The sequence below is a fragment of the Carcharodon carcharias genome, chromosome 21, assembly GCF_017639515.1.
Source record: "Carcharodon carcharias isolate sCarCar2 chromosome 21, sCarCar2.pri, whole genome shotgun sequence".
Taxonomy (NCBI): Eukaryota; Metazoa; Chordata; class Chondrichthyes; order Lamniformes; family Lamnidae; genus Carcharodon; species Carcharodon carcharias.
In genome coordinates, this window is record NC_054487.1 from 25,540,729 (window position 1) to 25,557,844 (window position 17,116).

Sequence of the window (17,116 nt, forward strand, 5' to 3'; positions counted from 1 at the left end):
TAAGATATAAAGACAATCTGAAAGGCAGCCTCAAGAGCTTGCAAGCTAGATCCCAATACAGGGAGGAAAAAATAACCTTACAGACCTAAATGGAGAAGTCTCTGTCATCAAGCAATTTCGACATTTGAGGAGAACAGAGTCAAGTGCTTTCAGGACAAGTGAGCCCGGTGCAAAGTCAATGTTTCCATCCACCCCCTAACAATGCCCTCAAAATGTAGTATTTGCATTCAGTTATGCAAGTCAAGACTTTTTTTTTGGCTGAACACTCATCCGTTAAGTGACGGATTAATCCACCGGAATGCATCAATGCTATCAGCTGAAACTATTGTGCAAGTGGCAATAAAAATCACTTCAAAGTTATATATTTAACCTGTTTTTTTCTTACGCCCCCCCCTTGCCTGGACTCACCCACAAGAGGAAACAGTCCTTCAAGTTCCCCATTTTCATCCTATTGCTTAGTTTAATATATGTTAGTATCTGATAGGTTCTGTTGATGGATGTTAAATACCCAGTAGTTTAAGGTAATAAGGTGAACAGGTATTGGGTATTGATTAGTTAATTATACTCAGATATGTATATAAAGAAGAGTCAGCCAGCACTGGGTGTCTGAGGTTAGAGTGAGGAGTAAACTCTGTGACAAGCAATACATCTCTACTCAAAGTATCCTAGTGGGTTCACTTCTACAGTTAAACACAGAACAAGCTCCAGGACAATCAGTATAAGGTTTCAGAGAGACTAGTCACCTCTCAAAAGAGTTTTTTTCAATATCCAAAAAAATCATGTTGAAAATTAAGATAAACTGAAAAGTATCATTAGCTGATATATTGCAGATGTGTCTCAAATAATGCCACCAAAAATATGCCTTTTACAAAAACAAAAGCTCTAACTATTCAATATGGATTTAAGTTTCAATTGTTCTATGTAAAAACATCAAGATGAATGATCTTTGCATGATGTACTCCAAGACAACGAAAAGCCTATCAATACTCATTATCAGACCACCCCACCCCCCGAGTGGGTGAGGTATGGATTGGGCAGCAGAAAATTGGGGGGGGGGGGGGGACTTATTTTCAACACTTCGTTATTTATAGGAGAAATGGAAGCTGTTTGCTATTTGTAAATGGCAATCATTCATTCAGGATTGCCTTGGTTAGAAGATTGGGCAGATAGATATCAGATAAAATTTAATGTGGAGAAATACGAGATAGTACATTTGGGGAACAACAAAAGGACAGATAAACTACTTGATTACATTTTAAAAGGAGTAACGAAGCCGAGAGACTTAGAGGTTCAGATAGACAAACCTTTAAAAAAATAAAACAATTTTAAAAAGCTGTTCAAAGTGAGTGTTTGGGATCCTAGGCTTTATTAACAGGGCAAAGGATCCAAAAGAAGGATTAGTCCTAAACCTATTCAAGCGATTAGTTACATCAGAGTTAGAATTTCCATTCAGTACCATATCAGAACAAGATGAGCTTCGGAGTACATTTCTGCCAACACTAAAACCGCCTATTCCCACCATTGTAATATTGTCCGACCTCATAGACTGAAACCCTCATCCATTCTTTGTTTAGACTTTACCATTCCAATGCTCTCCTGGTCAGCATTCCACATTCTACCCTCTGTAAACTTAAGGTCATCCAAAGCTCTGGGGCCTGTTACCTTACTTGCACCAAATTCCATTCACCCATCATCTCTGTTCATTGACCTCAGAGGCTTCCACTATAAGCAATGCCTCAACTTTAAAATTTGTATCTTGTTTTCAAATCCCTCCATGGCCTCATTCCTCCTCATCTTCTCGAGCCTCACAGCCCCCTAAGACACCTAGACTCATCAAATGCTGGCCATCCACAGTTTTAATTGTTCTAGCATTCATGGCTATACCTTTGGCTGCCCAAGCCCTAAGCTCTGGAATTCCATCCTAAACCTCCCTTTCTCCCTTTAAGACTCTCCTTAAAACCTACCTCTTTGACCAAGTTTTTGTCCATCTGCCCTAGTGTAGCTTTATGTGGCTTGGTGTGAAACGTTGCTTTATAACACTCCTGTGAAGTGTTTATTATGTTAGAAGTACTATATAAATGCAAGGTGCTTTGTTAGGTGCCTTACATTGGAAAAGATACCAACTCCAAAGAGAGAACAATGGGGTACAGAGTCACTAAAATAATACCAGAGCTAAAAGGCTTTAGTTACCAGGAGTGACTAGGGAAGCTGGATAAAGAGATGGGAAAGAGGTGTTCAAAATTAGTTAGACTTTGATAGTGAAAAATAGGGAAAAATTATTTCCATTGGTCAGTACATCAAGAACTGATTAGGGTTAAGATCATCACCAAAGAAAGAAAGGAAGAAGTTATGATTTTTTTTTGTGCAAAGCTTGCTAGTATATGGAATGCCCTATTAGAAAACTTAGTGAAAGCAGAATAGCTTTTGAGAAGATAGTGGATAAATATAGGGAAAAGGCAGGGAAATTGGACTAAGTGGACAGCTCTTTCAGAGAGCTGGCATGACAAGATGGGCTGAACAGTCTCCTTCTGGTGTTGTAACATTCTGTTTTAATGGCAACCATTACATATCACAAACGTGGCTGTCCGGTGTGGTTTTCAGCAGCTGCTGGTCTCTATTTCGAGCAACCGTCTTGCTGGTGTCTAAATAACTTTCACCATAGTACCTTGTATAACATCACATGTAACACATGATACCTGAGAAGTGATGGCCAGTTGAGTCTAAGCTTTGACATTGTTTTATTCCCCCATGGTATTTTCTCCTTTCCATTTCTTGAATTGCCTTGTGACATGTGCCATCTCTGGCTAATGAAGTAGTCTCTATCATTGCTCCTTTGGGACAGCACAAGGCAATACTGACCCTCACCCGCTGGGCAGCACATGGTCTGATCGCTATGTGGCTACTTCAGAACATGAATGTCATCTTTGACTCATCAGTACCCAGTTTTAAAAGAAGTTGGTCACGAAAATAAGGAGGGTTATAATAGATGTAATAATTTTTTTTTAGAAACGTAAACAAATCTATGATATAAATTGTTTAGCCAGAAAGTTCTTTAAATCTGACTCAATTTGTTAGGGGAGCTAAGTCAACTCTCAGCAAAAGGCAGTTGGCTGCCATATATATAGGCTCTGAGGTGGGAACAAGTCCTATCATAGATTATTATGGTTATTCCAAAATGAATATAGAATCCTAGCTTAGTTAAATATATTGCCCTGTGAATGCAGAAAAGACAAAGCTGAAAAATTATTAGTACAGTAATGCTGATCACTCTATACATTTAACACTTCAAGGAAATTGCTAGCCACATAACTAATAAGATCAGGAACTTCATCTTTCATTATGACAGAATGAATTATGGAGTTAAAGATCATCTTCCACCAATTGAAGTATACCAAATATAGAAATTTGTCTTCTAATTCTTGTGTTGTACTCCTGGCCACTTATTCTCTTGCAATGTTGATTTCTAGTTAACCTCCAATTAAGTATTGGGAAGATTGAAGCCATTGTTTGATGCCTACTCCAAATTCCATTCCCTTGCCACTGACCCCATCCCTCTTCCTGCAACAATCTGAGATTAAGACAATTTGTTCTCAACCTTGATGTCACATCTGACCCTGAGATGAGCTTCTGACCTCATATCTGTGCCATCATTAAGATCACCTATTTCCACGTCTGTAACATCACTCAACTTCACCCTGTCTCAGCTCATCTGCTGCCGAAATCCTCAAACATGCCTTTGATACTCCTAGACTTGACTATTCCAACACACTCCTGGCTGGTCCCCCACATTCTACCCTGTAAACTTGAGATCATCCAGAACTCTGCTGCCTGTGTCTTAACTTGCATCAAGTCTCATTCCCCTATCACCCCTGTGCTCACTGACGTAAATTAGCACCTGGTCAAGCAATGTCTTCATTTTGAAATTCTCATCCTGTTTTCAAATCCCTCCATGGCCTCACACCTCTCTATCTCAGTCATCTCTCCCAGTAGCACAACCCTCTGAGATATGTATACGCCTTTAATTCTGGCCTCTTGTGAATCTCTGATTTTAATCGCTCCACCATTGGTGGCTGCACCTACAGCTGCCCAGGCCTCAACTTCTGAAATGCCCTCCCTACACCTCCCTGCCTCTCTATCTCACACACCTTAAACCAGCTTATATTTCAGCTCTTTCCTGGACTCGAACTCAAGTTCTGTCGAAGGGTCATGAGGACTCGAAACGTCAACTCTTTTCTTCTCCGCCGATGCTGCCAGACCTGCTGAGTTTTTCCAGGTAATTCTGTTTTTGTTTTGGATTTCCAGCATCCGCAGTTTTTTTGTTTTTTTCTCTATCTTGTTTACTTCCCTTAAAGCACACCTTAAAACCTAACTCTTTGACCAAGCTTTTGGTTACCTCAAGTAATGTTTTCTATGTAGCTGGGTGTCCTACTTTGCTTTAAGTGCTCCTGTGAAGAGCCTTGAGCTGTTTTATACGTTAAAGGCATATGTCTGAGTTGTTGCTGTTGTTGGAACCTTTAGGAGTGTGTGTGTGGGAGCAATGCAATCATCAGGCTTCCTCGTCTCTAACTCTGAGCAAATATAGTATAAAATACAATATATAACCAGTTAACTGCATACAATGGTGAAAACTGAATTTTATACACGAATAGAGTTTATTGCTTATGATTTAGAAATCAAGGTAATACAAACAGTTTCTGTTTGGAAGGGAGAAAAATATTTAGGGTGGCATGAGACCATGGGGCAGTCCCGACGTACAGCAGAGAGTGGGCAGGAGGCACTCATTCTTTCTTTCCATGTGACCTCCATCAAAATCTGGAGCTCTCACTCAAACACCCTACCACTCATAACACAGTACACTAACACACCCATTCAACCTTGATTATCTCAATAAATCAAATCTAATCCAAATTTTGTAACTGATATTCTGAGGGGTTTTAAGCAGAGGAAAGCGAGGGTTGACCAATGTTAAGAAACTATATTGCAATAGTCCTCCACTCAGTATGTGATTTTCAGTTAGGATGTCAAAACTGTAAAATGCATGAACATATTTCAACAGTTTACATTAAATATGTGATAAATATATACCGGACATAGAATTCCTGGTAATCAACTTCTGATTATTTCTCAATGTACTTAATAAACTCACAATCCTATAGCTGGTTCAGCGCAAAATTAAAAAGAGCATATATAGTCAACATCACCACCTTTGTTGCTCTTTCACCTAAGCCAGTTCACTTTTATCATTTTCAGCAAGATAACAGTCAAAGTTTGAAATGCATTCATTGGTATCCCAGTGACACAAGACTAAAGTGGTCAAATTCCCACTGCATACTTCTGCTGACATCTTCATTTGTTAAGCCAACTGTAGCATCAAACTACCAACATAGGTACATAAAAATATGCAATATGTATCCACAAAACCATCATGTAGATACACAGCCTAACATATTCACATAAAAATAAACACGATATGCCATCCTGTACCTTGCACAGGAATTCACAGTAATAGATTTCAATTGTTATTTTAGAACAGATGTTCAAAAATGCTCCAAGTCAACAAGCATCTCTCCTTCAAAAGGAATTAAGGAATTAAGTACTTTTTCTATGATTGTCCAAACTACTTCAGCAAAATTATTCCCATGAAATTATGTTATACAAACCTCAGGCTCATTACTCTACTGGAAGAGACTATGGAATAAGTCGAAATTAGTGATCAAACTGAATCCTTTCAATTTGTATTCATCTGAATAATAAAGTTTTTCTTTTTCTTCTCTCCAAGTCACATGCAATCAAGAGCCAAGCGCTCACCAGGTTGTGCCAGTACTGTTCTAAGCCTGTGGTTATAGCCCAAATGACTCTCCCTCCAAATCTCCCTTCCTTCCTCAGGGAACAACTTAGCTTCTGCTCAGCAACTGGAAAAGCACTGTGCCTAAAACAAAAGCAAAATCCTGCAAATGCTGGAAATTTGAAATCAGAAAATGCTAGAAATACTCAGCTGATTGGCAGTATCTGTGGAGAGACTACACCCAAGATCATTACGCCCAAAATTCAAAAAGTGGAGAAATCAAACCTGTAGTGCCCAAAGTAAAAGCAAAATATTGTGGATGCTGAAGTATAAACTGAAGGTGCTGGAAAACCTTAGCAGGTCTGGCAGCATCCGTGGAGAGAAACAGAGTTAACGTAGTCGAATATGGCTTCTTCTGAAGTATTCCCCCAACCCTGGTTCACAGCATCAAATATGAGAATGGAAATTGACTTAATTCTCACAATATGCTGATTAAATTGCAATGTGAGACAATCTTTTGGCAGGTTAAACTGTTACAGGCTACTGATTTTTTAAACAATGTTACTTTAAAACCCAGGTTGAACAAGATGTAAATTTTTACTTCAGATCCAACATTCGCTGCCCCACTTCCCAAACGCTGGATTCTGAAGGAAATAACTTGCTTTCAAGCTCCTCTAGATTTCTAACTCAGGGTTTGCCCTCAAAAAATTGATCATATTATCATGTTTATACTTTGAAACATGAAACGAGCTCAGAATTCTTTATGCTCAACAAATCATCTTTCAAACCTTATTCACTCCACTAATTAAGAGGGGTGCCCAGCCCAAGCAGTACTTTTTGCACCTGACCTAATGCATTCAGCTGTGACTCTTCCCCTCTGTTATCTAAGTCTGTGTTTCATATGATTAATTTCCACTGGTTAAAGTTCAAGGAACACTCATTTGGCTTAAATTATAATTTAAGGGAACTTGTAATTTACAGTTTCTGAGGGGCAACTAACATTATTCTAGTAATTTGTTCAATTAAATACATTAGAACATTATAGCTGATACAAGTGCATTTTTATATCAATCCAATATTCACAGATTTAATTAGACTTCTTCACCCCACCCACCCCGACCCATTTCCTCTCTCATTAAGACACTGCCACATTGGTAAATGACTCCAAAGGGCCGGTAGTCTTCTACTATTTTGTCCAAATAAGCTACACCTTATGTTTGTTAATTTAGACAGTGAGTGTGTTTGCAAATATTGAATAGTGGAACACATCACAGTCAAGCACAAGTTTATTTGTACCTATTGTCCACACTTTCCACCAGAAGTCAGTCAACTGGGAGATGAACCGTGACTGCTTTTTCCCTTCCCTAACCAGTGGCCTCAGGGGTTGCCCCAACTGGGAAGGAAACTTGGTTCTCTACAGTCTTCATGGCTTTTTGGTTATACAATGGGATACGTGCATTTTTTCAGTCCAATTCAGTTGTACCAAAAAGATGAGGAACAGGTGACCCAGCACCAACTGGAATTGTCAATGTTGCTACTACAACACACAAAAAATTTTAAAACACAGGTTTTACCACATTCACTATTCAGTTTTCCATATGGGGCCTCTCATTGCAAGAAGCATATTACTTTAAGATCATCATTACAGCATTTGAATGAAGAATACCACAATTTTTCAACCAATTATTCCAGTACAAGACAGCTGCTTACCATAGAGCACCAAATATATTTAAAGGATAAAATGTCAACACAGTAGAAGCAATTCAGAAAGCATTTGCTGGGGTGTCTGCAACACATTAAACTAACACATTTGGATGATACCTGTATAATATTTTAGATTATTTTCTAACCGATAATACACACAAGGCAAATTTTAATCCAATCGACTAGTCTTCTTACGCATACATTGCAACAGCAAAAACAGACGGAGTTTAGGAATGATCGGTAATGTTTATCACGGTAACTCGTGTAAGTTTACCTTCAATTTCACCATCACCTCCCCCCCCCCCCAAATAATTCAGAACAGCTGCTGGGAGAGCAAAGAACATCCGACACGAAACATCCGAAACTTTCCCACATACTGGATGGAATGCCTGCGAGAGCAACCACTGCTCACTTATTGCTTCTCATTTCAGTTGATCCCAGCCACAGCCAACGTCTAACCGTGGCTGCGGCCCCCAGGGCTCAGGGCCCAGGGCCCAGGCCAGCCCCACTGTGCGACGTGTCACTCGAGCCCCGGTCCGGAGCGGCACAACACCCTGCAAAGAGCCGCTGTCCAGCCGGGCGCCACAGCCCAGCCCGGCCCGGCCATACGGCTCCGGTCTGCGCTTCGGCCCTCCGCTCCCGGGTCTCACCTTGTTGCTGGCGACGGACCGCAGCCGCTTGAAGATTGAGCTGATCTCCGGTTTCCCTGGTTCCGACATCTTGCAAAGAGAACAAGTGGCAGCAGCTGGAGCCGTCAGCACTTCCGGGGCAGAGGCAGCAGTGGGAGGAGCAGAGTCTCAATTACACTGAGGGACAGGCACTAAAAATAATAGATACTGCACCATACTGAGTACTAGGGATTAAAAATAATAAATACTGCACCATACTGAGTACTAGGGAATAAAAATAATAAATTCTGCACCATACTGAGTACTAGGGAATAAAAATAATAAATTCTGCACCATACTGAGTACTAAGGAATAAAAATAATAAATACTGCACCATGCTGAGTACTAGGGATTAAAAATAATAAATTTTGCACCATACTGAGTACTAGGGAATAAAAATAATAAATACTGCACCATACTGAGTACAGGGATTAAAAATAATAAATACTGCACCATAAGGAGTACTAGGGACTAAAAACAATAAATACTGCACCATACCAAATATTAGGCACTAAAAATAATAAATACTGCACCATACTGAGTACTAGGGAATAAAAATAATAAATACTGCACCATACTGAGTACTAGGGATTAAAATAATAATTACTGCACCATACTGAGTACTAGGGAATAAAAATAATAAATACTGCACCATACTGAGTATAGGGATTAAAAATAATAAATACTGCACCATAAGGAGTACTAGGGACTAAAAACAATAAATACTGCACCATACCGAATATTAGGCACTAAAAATAATAATACTGCACCATACTGAGTACTAGGGACTAAAATAATAATTACTGCACCATACTGAGTACTAGGGACTAAAAATAATTAATACTGCACCATACTGAATAAGGGACTAAAAATAATAAATTCTGCACCATACTGAGTACTACAGAATAAAAATAATAAATTCTGCACCATACCGAATATTAGGCACTAAAAATAATAAATACTGCACCATACCGAATATTAGGCACTAAAAATAATTAATACTGCACCATACTGAATAAGGGACTAAAAATAATAAATTCTGCACCATACTGAGTACTAGGGAATAAAAATAATTAATACTGCACCATACTGAATAAGGGACTAAAAATAATAAATTCTGCACCATACTGAGTACTACGGAATAAAAATAATAAATTCTGCACCATACCGAATATTAGGCACTAAAAATAATAAATACTGCACCATACCGAATATTAGGCACTAAAAATAATAAATACTGCACCATACTGAGTACTAGGGACTAACATAATAATTACTGCACCATACTGAGTACTAGGGACTAAAAATAATTAATACTGCACCATACTGAATAAGGGACTAAAAATAATAAATTCTGCACCATACTGAGTACTAGGGAATAAAAATAATTAATACTGCACCATACTGAATAAGGGACTAAAAATAATAAATTCTGCACCATACTGAGTACTAGGGAATAAAAATAATAAATTCTGCACCATACCGAATATTAGGCACAAAAAATAATAAATACTGCACCATACCGAGTACTAGGGATTAAAAATAATAAATACTGCACCATACCGAGTACTAGGGACTAAAAATAATAAAAACTGCCCCACATTGGGTAATAGGGACTAAAAATAATAAATACTGCACCATACTGAGTACTAGGGAATAAAAATAATAAATTCTGCACCATACTGAGTACTAGGGAATAAAAATAATAAATTCTGCACCATACTGAGTACTAGGGACTAAAAATAATAAATACTGAACCATATTGAGTAATAGGCACTAAAAATAATTAATACTGAACCACACTGAGTAATAGGCACTAAAAATAATAAATAATGAACCACATTGAGTTTTCGGCAGTAAAGATAACAAGTACTGAACTACACAGAGTAATTGGCACTAAAATAATAAATACTGAACCATACTGGGTAATAGGCACTAAATCTAATACTGAACCACGCAGCCTTAGGCACTAAAATAATAAATATTGAACCACACTGAGGAATAGGTACTAAAAATAAATACTGAACCACACTGAGGAATAGGTACTAAAAATAATAAACACTGAATCCATGCTGAATAATAAACACAAAAAATAATAAATACTGAACCACAATGAGTAATAGGTACTATAACTAGTAAATATTGAACCACACTGGGTGATAGGCACTAAAATAATAAATAATTAACCACATTGAGTAATAAACACTAAAAATAAATACTGAACCGCAATGGGCACTAAATCTAATAAATACTGAACCACACAGAAGTAGGCTCTAACATAATAAATACTGAGCCACACTAAGCAATAGGCACTAAAAATAATTAAAACTAAGCCACATTAGGTAATAGGCACTAAATCTAATAAATTCTGAACCACGCAGTAATAGGCACTGAAATAATAAATACTGAACCACACTGAGTAATAGGCACTAAAAATAATAAACACTGAACCACATGGTAGTAGACGCCAAAAGTGATAATCTTGAACCACACTGAGTAATAGGCATTAAAATGTTATATACTGAACCACACTGAGTACTAGGCACTAAAAAATAACAAATAAGAACCATGCTGAGAAACAGGCACCAAAAGTAGTAAATAATGACCAACATTGAGTAATGGACACTAAAAATAATAAATACTGAACCACATTGCAGGTGGAATTTTCTGTACCCGCTGGTAGCGAGCATGATAGGTGGACAACATGGCACGATCAGTTTCATGACAGCAGGAAGGCAGGTCACGATTATCTGCTCAGCCTGCCAACAGCAGGCTGCATTTCCTGCCATCTGTAGTCAGGAACCACATTGCAATACATCAGCATATCATTATCAGGGCATCACGCCAAGCTCTTGCACCCGCACTGCATCGTCTGCGCATGTTGGCAGAAAAGCACGCTGATGTGTTTCACAACAACACAGAGGCGATGTGCACGTGGCGGCCTGCACTTCGGATGAACTAGAGGTGAGTGTACAGCAACATTCTGCAGAGCTCACCAGGGTTGCCTGTTGCTTTGCAGGCTTCAGGGGTGGCCAGGGGGTGGGGTGTCGATGTTAAAACCCGCCCTTCCTCGGAGGTGACATTTAAAGGTAAGGAGGAGCAGGGGGCAAGTGCCGCCCTGCCTCAGACTTTCCAGGGTGAGGGGGAGCAGGGGGCAAGTGCAGCCTTGTCGTAGAGGTGACTGGTGGGAGGAGGGGCACGTGCAGCCTTGCTGTTGAGACAACTGGTGGCAGGGCAGGGGGGTGGGGGGTGGTGGTGGTGGTTAAGGGCAGCCCTGCCTCTAATGTGACTGGTGGCGGTGGAGGGAGGGAGGGAGGGAGGGGGGGGGGGGGAGTGAATATAGCGCACAAGCATTCGGAGTTGGGGGGTAGGGTGGGCGAGAGAAGTGGCCACGCACTCGGGAAATCTGTAGAAAGTGACCATTCCTCTGCTACTGAGACAATTCAAGCGCAGTCACATTGATATGATTGGGGTCGGGCTCCTAGCTTATCTGCCCACTCAAGCAAAGCAGAGGCATCAAAGTGCCACCAAGTTCTCCAGAGATCCCCCTGCCCCTGGCACAGACTGTAAATTCATGAGCACTTTAGTGGACTGCAGAGCAGTTGGACTGCACACTTACAATCTCCTCGCTGAAGCTGGCCTTGTAGCAGTCACTGCTGGAGGTGCTCACAGCCCCTTGCAATGTCAGCATCCCAGTTTGGACCAGTCTCCCTCATGCCTCAAGCTAACAGGGCAGCCATGCAGCGCACTGATCTCTGGCCGTCCAAGAGGTGAGCAGCACCTTCCAAGGGGTTTAACCAGGACAGGTTCTTAGCACATCCATGCTAACCACGTGCCTCTCTCTTTCATCCTGCAGGAGAAGTACATCAGGATCATGGAGCCTGGTGAACTACTTGTGTACCTGATGGCCTACAGAGTGTGAAGACGATGGAGGAGAGAGCAACTGAGGCTCCTGGCTGCGCAGAGGCAGGAGCAGCAACTTAAGGAAGAAGGGGCATCCTGTACATGCCGCCCAGGAGCCACAGCGAGTCATCACAGGCCAGCGCCTAGTGACACACAGGGTCTATAGATGCCGCTTTTCATTCCTGCATATGATCAAGAACCAGTGTCGCTGAAGACAACGAATATCTAGTGAACTGGTCGCTCACATCTGCCAGTTACTGCAGGATTTGGTGCCACGGGGACATGGAGGGTATCCATTGCCATTGACTGTGAAAGTGACCATGGCGCTCAATTTCTACACCAGTGGCTCCTTTCAGGGTTCCACAGGTGACCTCTGTGGAATCTCTCAAGCCTCCACTCACAGATGCATCCATGAGGTCATAGATGCCATCTTTGCAAGGGCACACAACTTTGTGCATTTCGACTGGGACCAGGATAGCCAGGGTTCAACACCGATTGGATTCGCCCAGATCTTGGGTTTCCCCACAGGTGCAGGGTGCGAATGACTGAACTCATGTGGCGCTCAGAGCTCCATCGCAACACACGGTGAACTACATCAACCACAAGGGCTTCCATTTGCTGAATGTGCAGCTGGTGTGCGACTGCCAGAAATGCATCCTGCCGGTGTGTGCACGGTTTCCAGAGAGTGTGCATGACGCTTACATTCACAGTCGGGCACAGATCCCTGGAGTCTTCCATGGTCTACAGAAGCTGCAGGGTTGGCTCCTTGGGGACAAGGGCTTTCCGCAGAGGCCGTGGCTGATGATACCCATGCGGCAGACTCAGACTGCAGCAGAGTGACGGTATAATGAGGCTCATGTTGCAGCTCACACCTTGGTGTGAAGATGACGTTCCAGTGCAAGGATCGATCTGGTGGAGCCCTGCAAAACAGTCCATAGAGGGTGTCACACATTGTCGTCATCTGCTCTGCTCTTTACAATTTGGCACTCCAATGGGGAGATGAGCTGGCTGAGGAGAAGATGGAGGAGCTGCATGTATCCTCCAATGAGGAGGATGCTGACAGGGATGAGGCTAAGGAGGTCCTCAAAGGCGATAATGATTGGGATGAGGATCTCACACTGGCCAGACGAGGCAGGCACACTCTGCAGGCCCTTATAGCTGCTAGATTTATGGAGGGTGATGACGACATGCAATGAGGTGACCCCATAGTTCCTCACATCGTATTGTGATCGTTTGACTCCAGTATGGCTTATGGCAGCACAAATACTGTGATAATGCTCCTGTCGTGGAGACGCAACAGAGGCCCTAATAGTCACTCGATTGCAGGAGGATAATGACGACATACATTGAGGACCCTCCATAAATCTTCACATTACCTCTGAATGTCTGACTCATGCCTGGCCGAGGGCAGCTCGCTTGAGCTCTGTGATCAGGGTCATATCATAGACACCTGCCCGATGTCACCAAGTGTCATTTTACACGTTGGCAAGTGGGCCCTGCTTGCTGACCCGAAAGTTCTTCCCCATAGCTCTGTATGCTGTTGAAACATTTTGAATTCAGACGGCAGGTCAGCTGCGTCCCAATTCAAACTGGGGAATTTTGTGGACATTCTGACAATATCCCTTTGACCTTCCTCCTCCTATAGTACCTAGGATGTGTTGTTGTAGCTGCTTTCACGTGCTTTTCCAAAGCTCTGCCCATTATAATTGCAACCTTCTCTGGCCCAATTTTTATGGTTTTTTAATTGTTGTTTTTGTTTTGTTGGCATTTGCCATCGCTCGCTATCAATCCAGCCCCCACCCTGGTCACTCGCCTTTCTTGACTGAGCTAACCTGGCGCTGGACCTCTAATGCACTGTCCTATCCACCACAAGAGATTTGTCTGCTTACCAGTTCTTTATCAGAGCACGACGTCTTCAAAGCTTTTCTGCGCAGTCAGAACACTGTGTTCTCAATATACTCCAAAACTGCGGCTTCGCTGCGGGGAACTATGGGCTCCTCACAATCCTCACGATTCAAAAAAGGCAAAGGCTTGAACAAAATGACATGAGACCCTTGACACTTGCCAAGTCAAATAGACATTAATGACAGAGTTTAGTTTTAAATAGCCTCATTGTATTTTATGGTTGTAAGTAGTAGAAGTTGAAAAAAGCAATACTAGCGAGATGAATAAGCTATAGAGCCAGGCAGCCTTCATACAACATTTTGCCACAAATCATAGGTGCAGGCTTTGGAACATCAGCCTGGGGAAGTCTGAAGACAACTGGCTCTAGGTTCTGAATAAGTAGAATCATGATAAGAGCATGATACAAGATGACCTGTAGCCACCTTTCACTACAGGGTCAGCACTACCAGTTGAAGTAACGTTCATTATCATCCCTAACTTTTCTGTCTCCACCCCCTACAGGACCAGCATAGGAATCATCTGCAGTATCAGCTAATATGTTGTTCATAGATGAATCAAGCAAATTACTGAATTTTGTCTCTTTTTCTACCTAATGCCAAAAGCAATATGGCATGGCTGTTCAATGTCACTGCGCTGTTGCAAGGTGCAATAGATCTTTAACAGTAACTATCAGGTTCTCGTTCCTCCTCACCTACTGATAGTGAATCACCCAGCGCTACCTTTTCTACCTCATTGGCTTCAACACCTGAGATGTTTATTGTGCTTAAAAATAATGGAGAGAGATGCAAGGCACTGTCTTATTCTAGGTCACTGGCAGGCTGCTCTACATGATCTACAGTGACAGGAAATAAACAAATATAAGAATGCTAGCTCCAAGACACACCTATAAACAGAGCTTATATTGCAAGATACTGTGTTATACCTGTGTATGAGTGAGGGAGAAAAGGAACAAGGCACACGAATAGGACAGTATTGCCCATCAGTACTATTCATTCAATAGAAATGGTGACATAGTGTACCTGGACGAGTAATCCAGGGGCCTTAACTAATGTTCTAAGACATGGGTTCAAATCCCATTATGGCGGCTGGTGGAATTTAAATTCGACTAATAAAAATCTGGAATATAATGCTAGTATCAGTAATAGTAACCATGAAACTATCAGCATTTGTTGTAAAAACCCATCTGGCTCACTAATCCCTTTTTGGGAAGGAAATCTGCCATCCTTACATGTGGCCTACATGTGGCTCCAGACCCATAACAATGTGGTTGACTCTTGAAATGGCATAGCAAGTCACTTAGTTCAAGGACAATTAGAGAGGGGCAACAAATGCTGACCTTGCCACAATGCCCACATCATAAAAGAATTAAGAAAAAATTATATTCAAGGCTGAGTTAGACTGATTGATTGATTGATAGATAAGGGAGTCAAAAGTTATGGGGGACAGGCAGGAACTCTACAGACTGGGGAGTTAAGGCCACAGTCAGATTAGCCATGATCTTATTGAATGGCAGAGCAGGCTCAATAACCTGCTGTTTCCTCTATTTCTTATCATCAACTTGGGGTAAATTTGGAGCATCACTTAGAGTCATAAAGTCATTTATAGTACAGAAGAAGGCCATTCAATCCATTAAGTCCATGCTGGCTCCCCACAGAGCAATTCCATCAGCCCCACTCCCTTACTTGATCCCCGTAGCCCTGCAAGTTTATTTCCAAGGGCCCATCCAATTTCCTTTTGAAATTATTGATTGCTTCAACTTCCACCACCATTGTGGGCAGCAAGTTCCAGGTCATTAACACTTGCTGAGTGGACAAGTTCTTCCTCACATTTCCCCTGAATCTTCTGCCCAAAATCTTCAATCTATGTCCCATGGCCCCTGTACCATCAACAAATGGAAAGAGTCTGCCTTATCCAAGCCTGTCATAATTTTGTATAGCTCTATTAAATCTCCATTCAATCTCCTTTGCTCCAAGGAAAACAACCCCCTGCCTTTCCAACCTGACCTTTAACTAAGCTCATCCCCTCCCCGATCCCTGGAACAATTCTAGTAAATCTGCTCTATACTCTCTCAAGGACCTTGATATATATCCTAAAGTATGGAAACCAAAACTCTAGTTGGAGCCTAACCAGAGCTTGATAAAGGTTCAACATAACTTCCATGCTTTTGTACTCAATGCCTCTATTTATGAAGCCCAAGATCCCATGTGCTTTGCTAACCACTCTCTCAATATATCCTGCTACCTTCAAAGATCAATGCACATAGACCCCCAGGTCCTGCTGTTCCTGCACTGAATTGTGTCATTAAGTCTATTTTGCTTCTTCCTATCCATTCTGCCAAAATGCATCACATCACACTTCTCTGTATTAAATTCCATCTGCCACTTGTCTTAAAGAAGAGTAAGACTGATACAATTTTGTCAAGAAAATGATCAGATAGTGGCAAACACACTTTTTCAGGAACCAAAAAGAAGAATGTACACTTCAAGAAGTCCAAGCGATGTGTATTGAAATCAAATAGATTATATGATGGTGAAATAGTGTAAAGAATGGTCGTATGTATCCCTGCATGGATATAAATTCAGATCATTGTCTCCTTGTGGTAAAAATTAAAATGAAACTGAAAATACAAAAGAAAAGATGTGTGACCATTTAGACCTTGAAATGTTGAAGGATGAGAAGATCAGAAGCAATCACTTAAGTTAATAAAACAAGTGTGAATGTCTCAGGATTGAGGAAACAGAACAAATAGAGGTCTCAGACCAAGAAATAGAAAGCCAATGGAAAAATATGAAAGAGAGTATACAACATGCTGCAAAAAGAAATATTACCAACTGGAAAAGAAAGAGAGACAAGGATTGGATGATAGATGAGATACTGGCAATGATGATAGAAAGAGCAAGAAGAAACATGCCCCGGAGTATGATGAAATTGAAAAGAAAATAAAGAATGCATCTAGGCAGGCCAAAGAGTTATGATATAATGAGATGTGTGATAAAGTATTAGAGCTGGAAAGAAATCACAAATGAGAGTTATGCATCAGGAGGTGAAATCTTCGACAGAAAGGAAGAAAAGGATAACAGCAGATAGTAGGTGCATAACTGACAAAGATGGTCAAATATTGTTTGAAAGGGATGCAGTAGCAAAAAAATTG

At 41.1% G+C, this 17,116-nt stretch overlaps 1 protein-coding gene across 2 annotated transcripts in view; it reads right to left on the reverse strand.

The window, feature by feature from the left end:
• Positions 1-8,259, reverse strand: part of LOC121293113 (ADP-ribosylation factor GTPase-activating protein 3-like) — a 93,040-nt gene extending 84,781 nt beyond the window's left edge. For both annotated transcript variants that reach the window (XM_041215783.1, XM_041215782.1), the window contains exon 1: positions 8,140-8,259. In XM_041215783.1, the coding sequence (XP_041071717.1) occupies positions 8,140-8,208 (69 nt within the window). In that variant the 5' untranslated portion in view covers positions 8,209-8,259. The remainder of the gene's footprint in view (positions 1-8,139) is intronic.
• Positions 8,260-17,116: the final 8,857 nt, after the last annotated feature.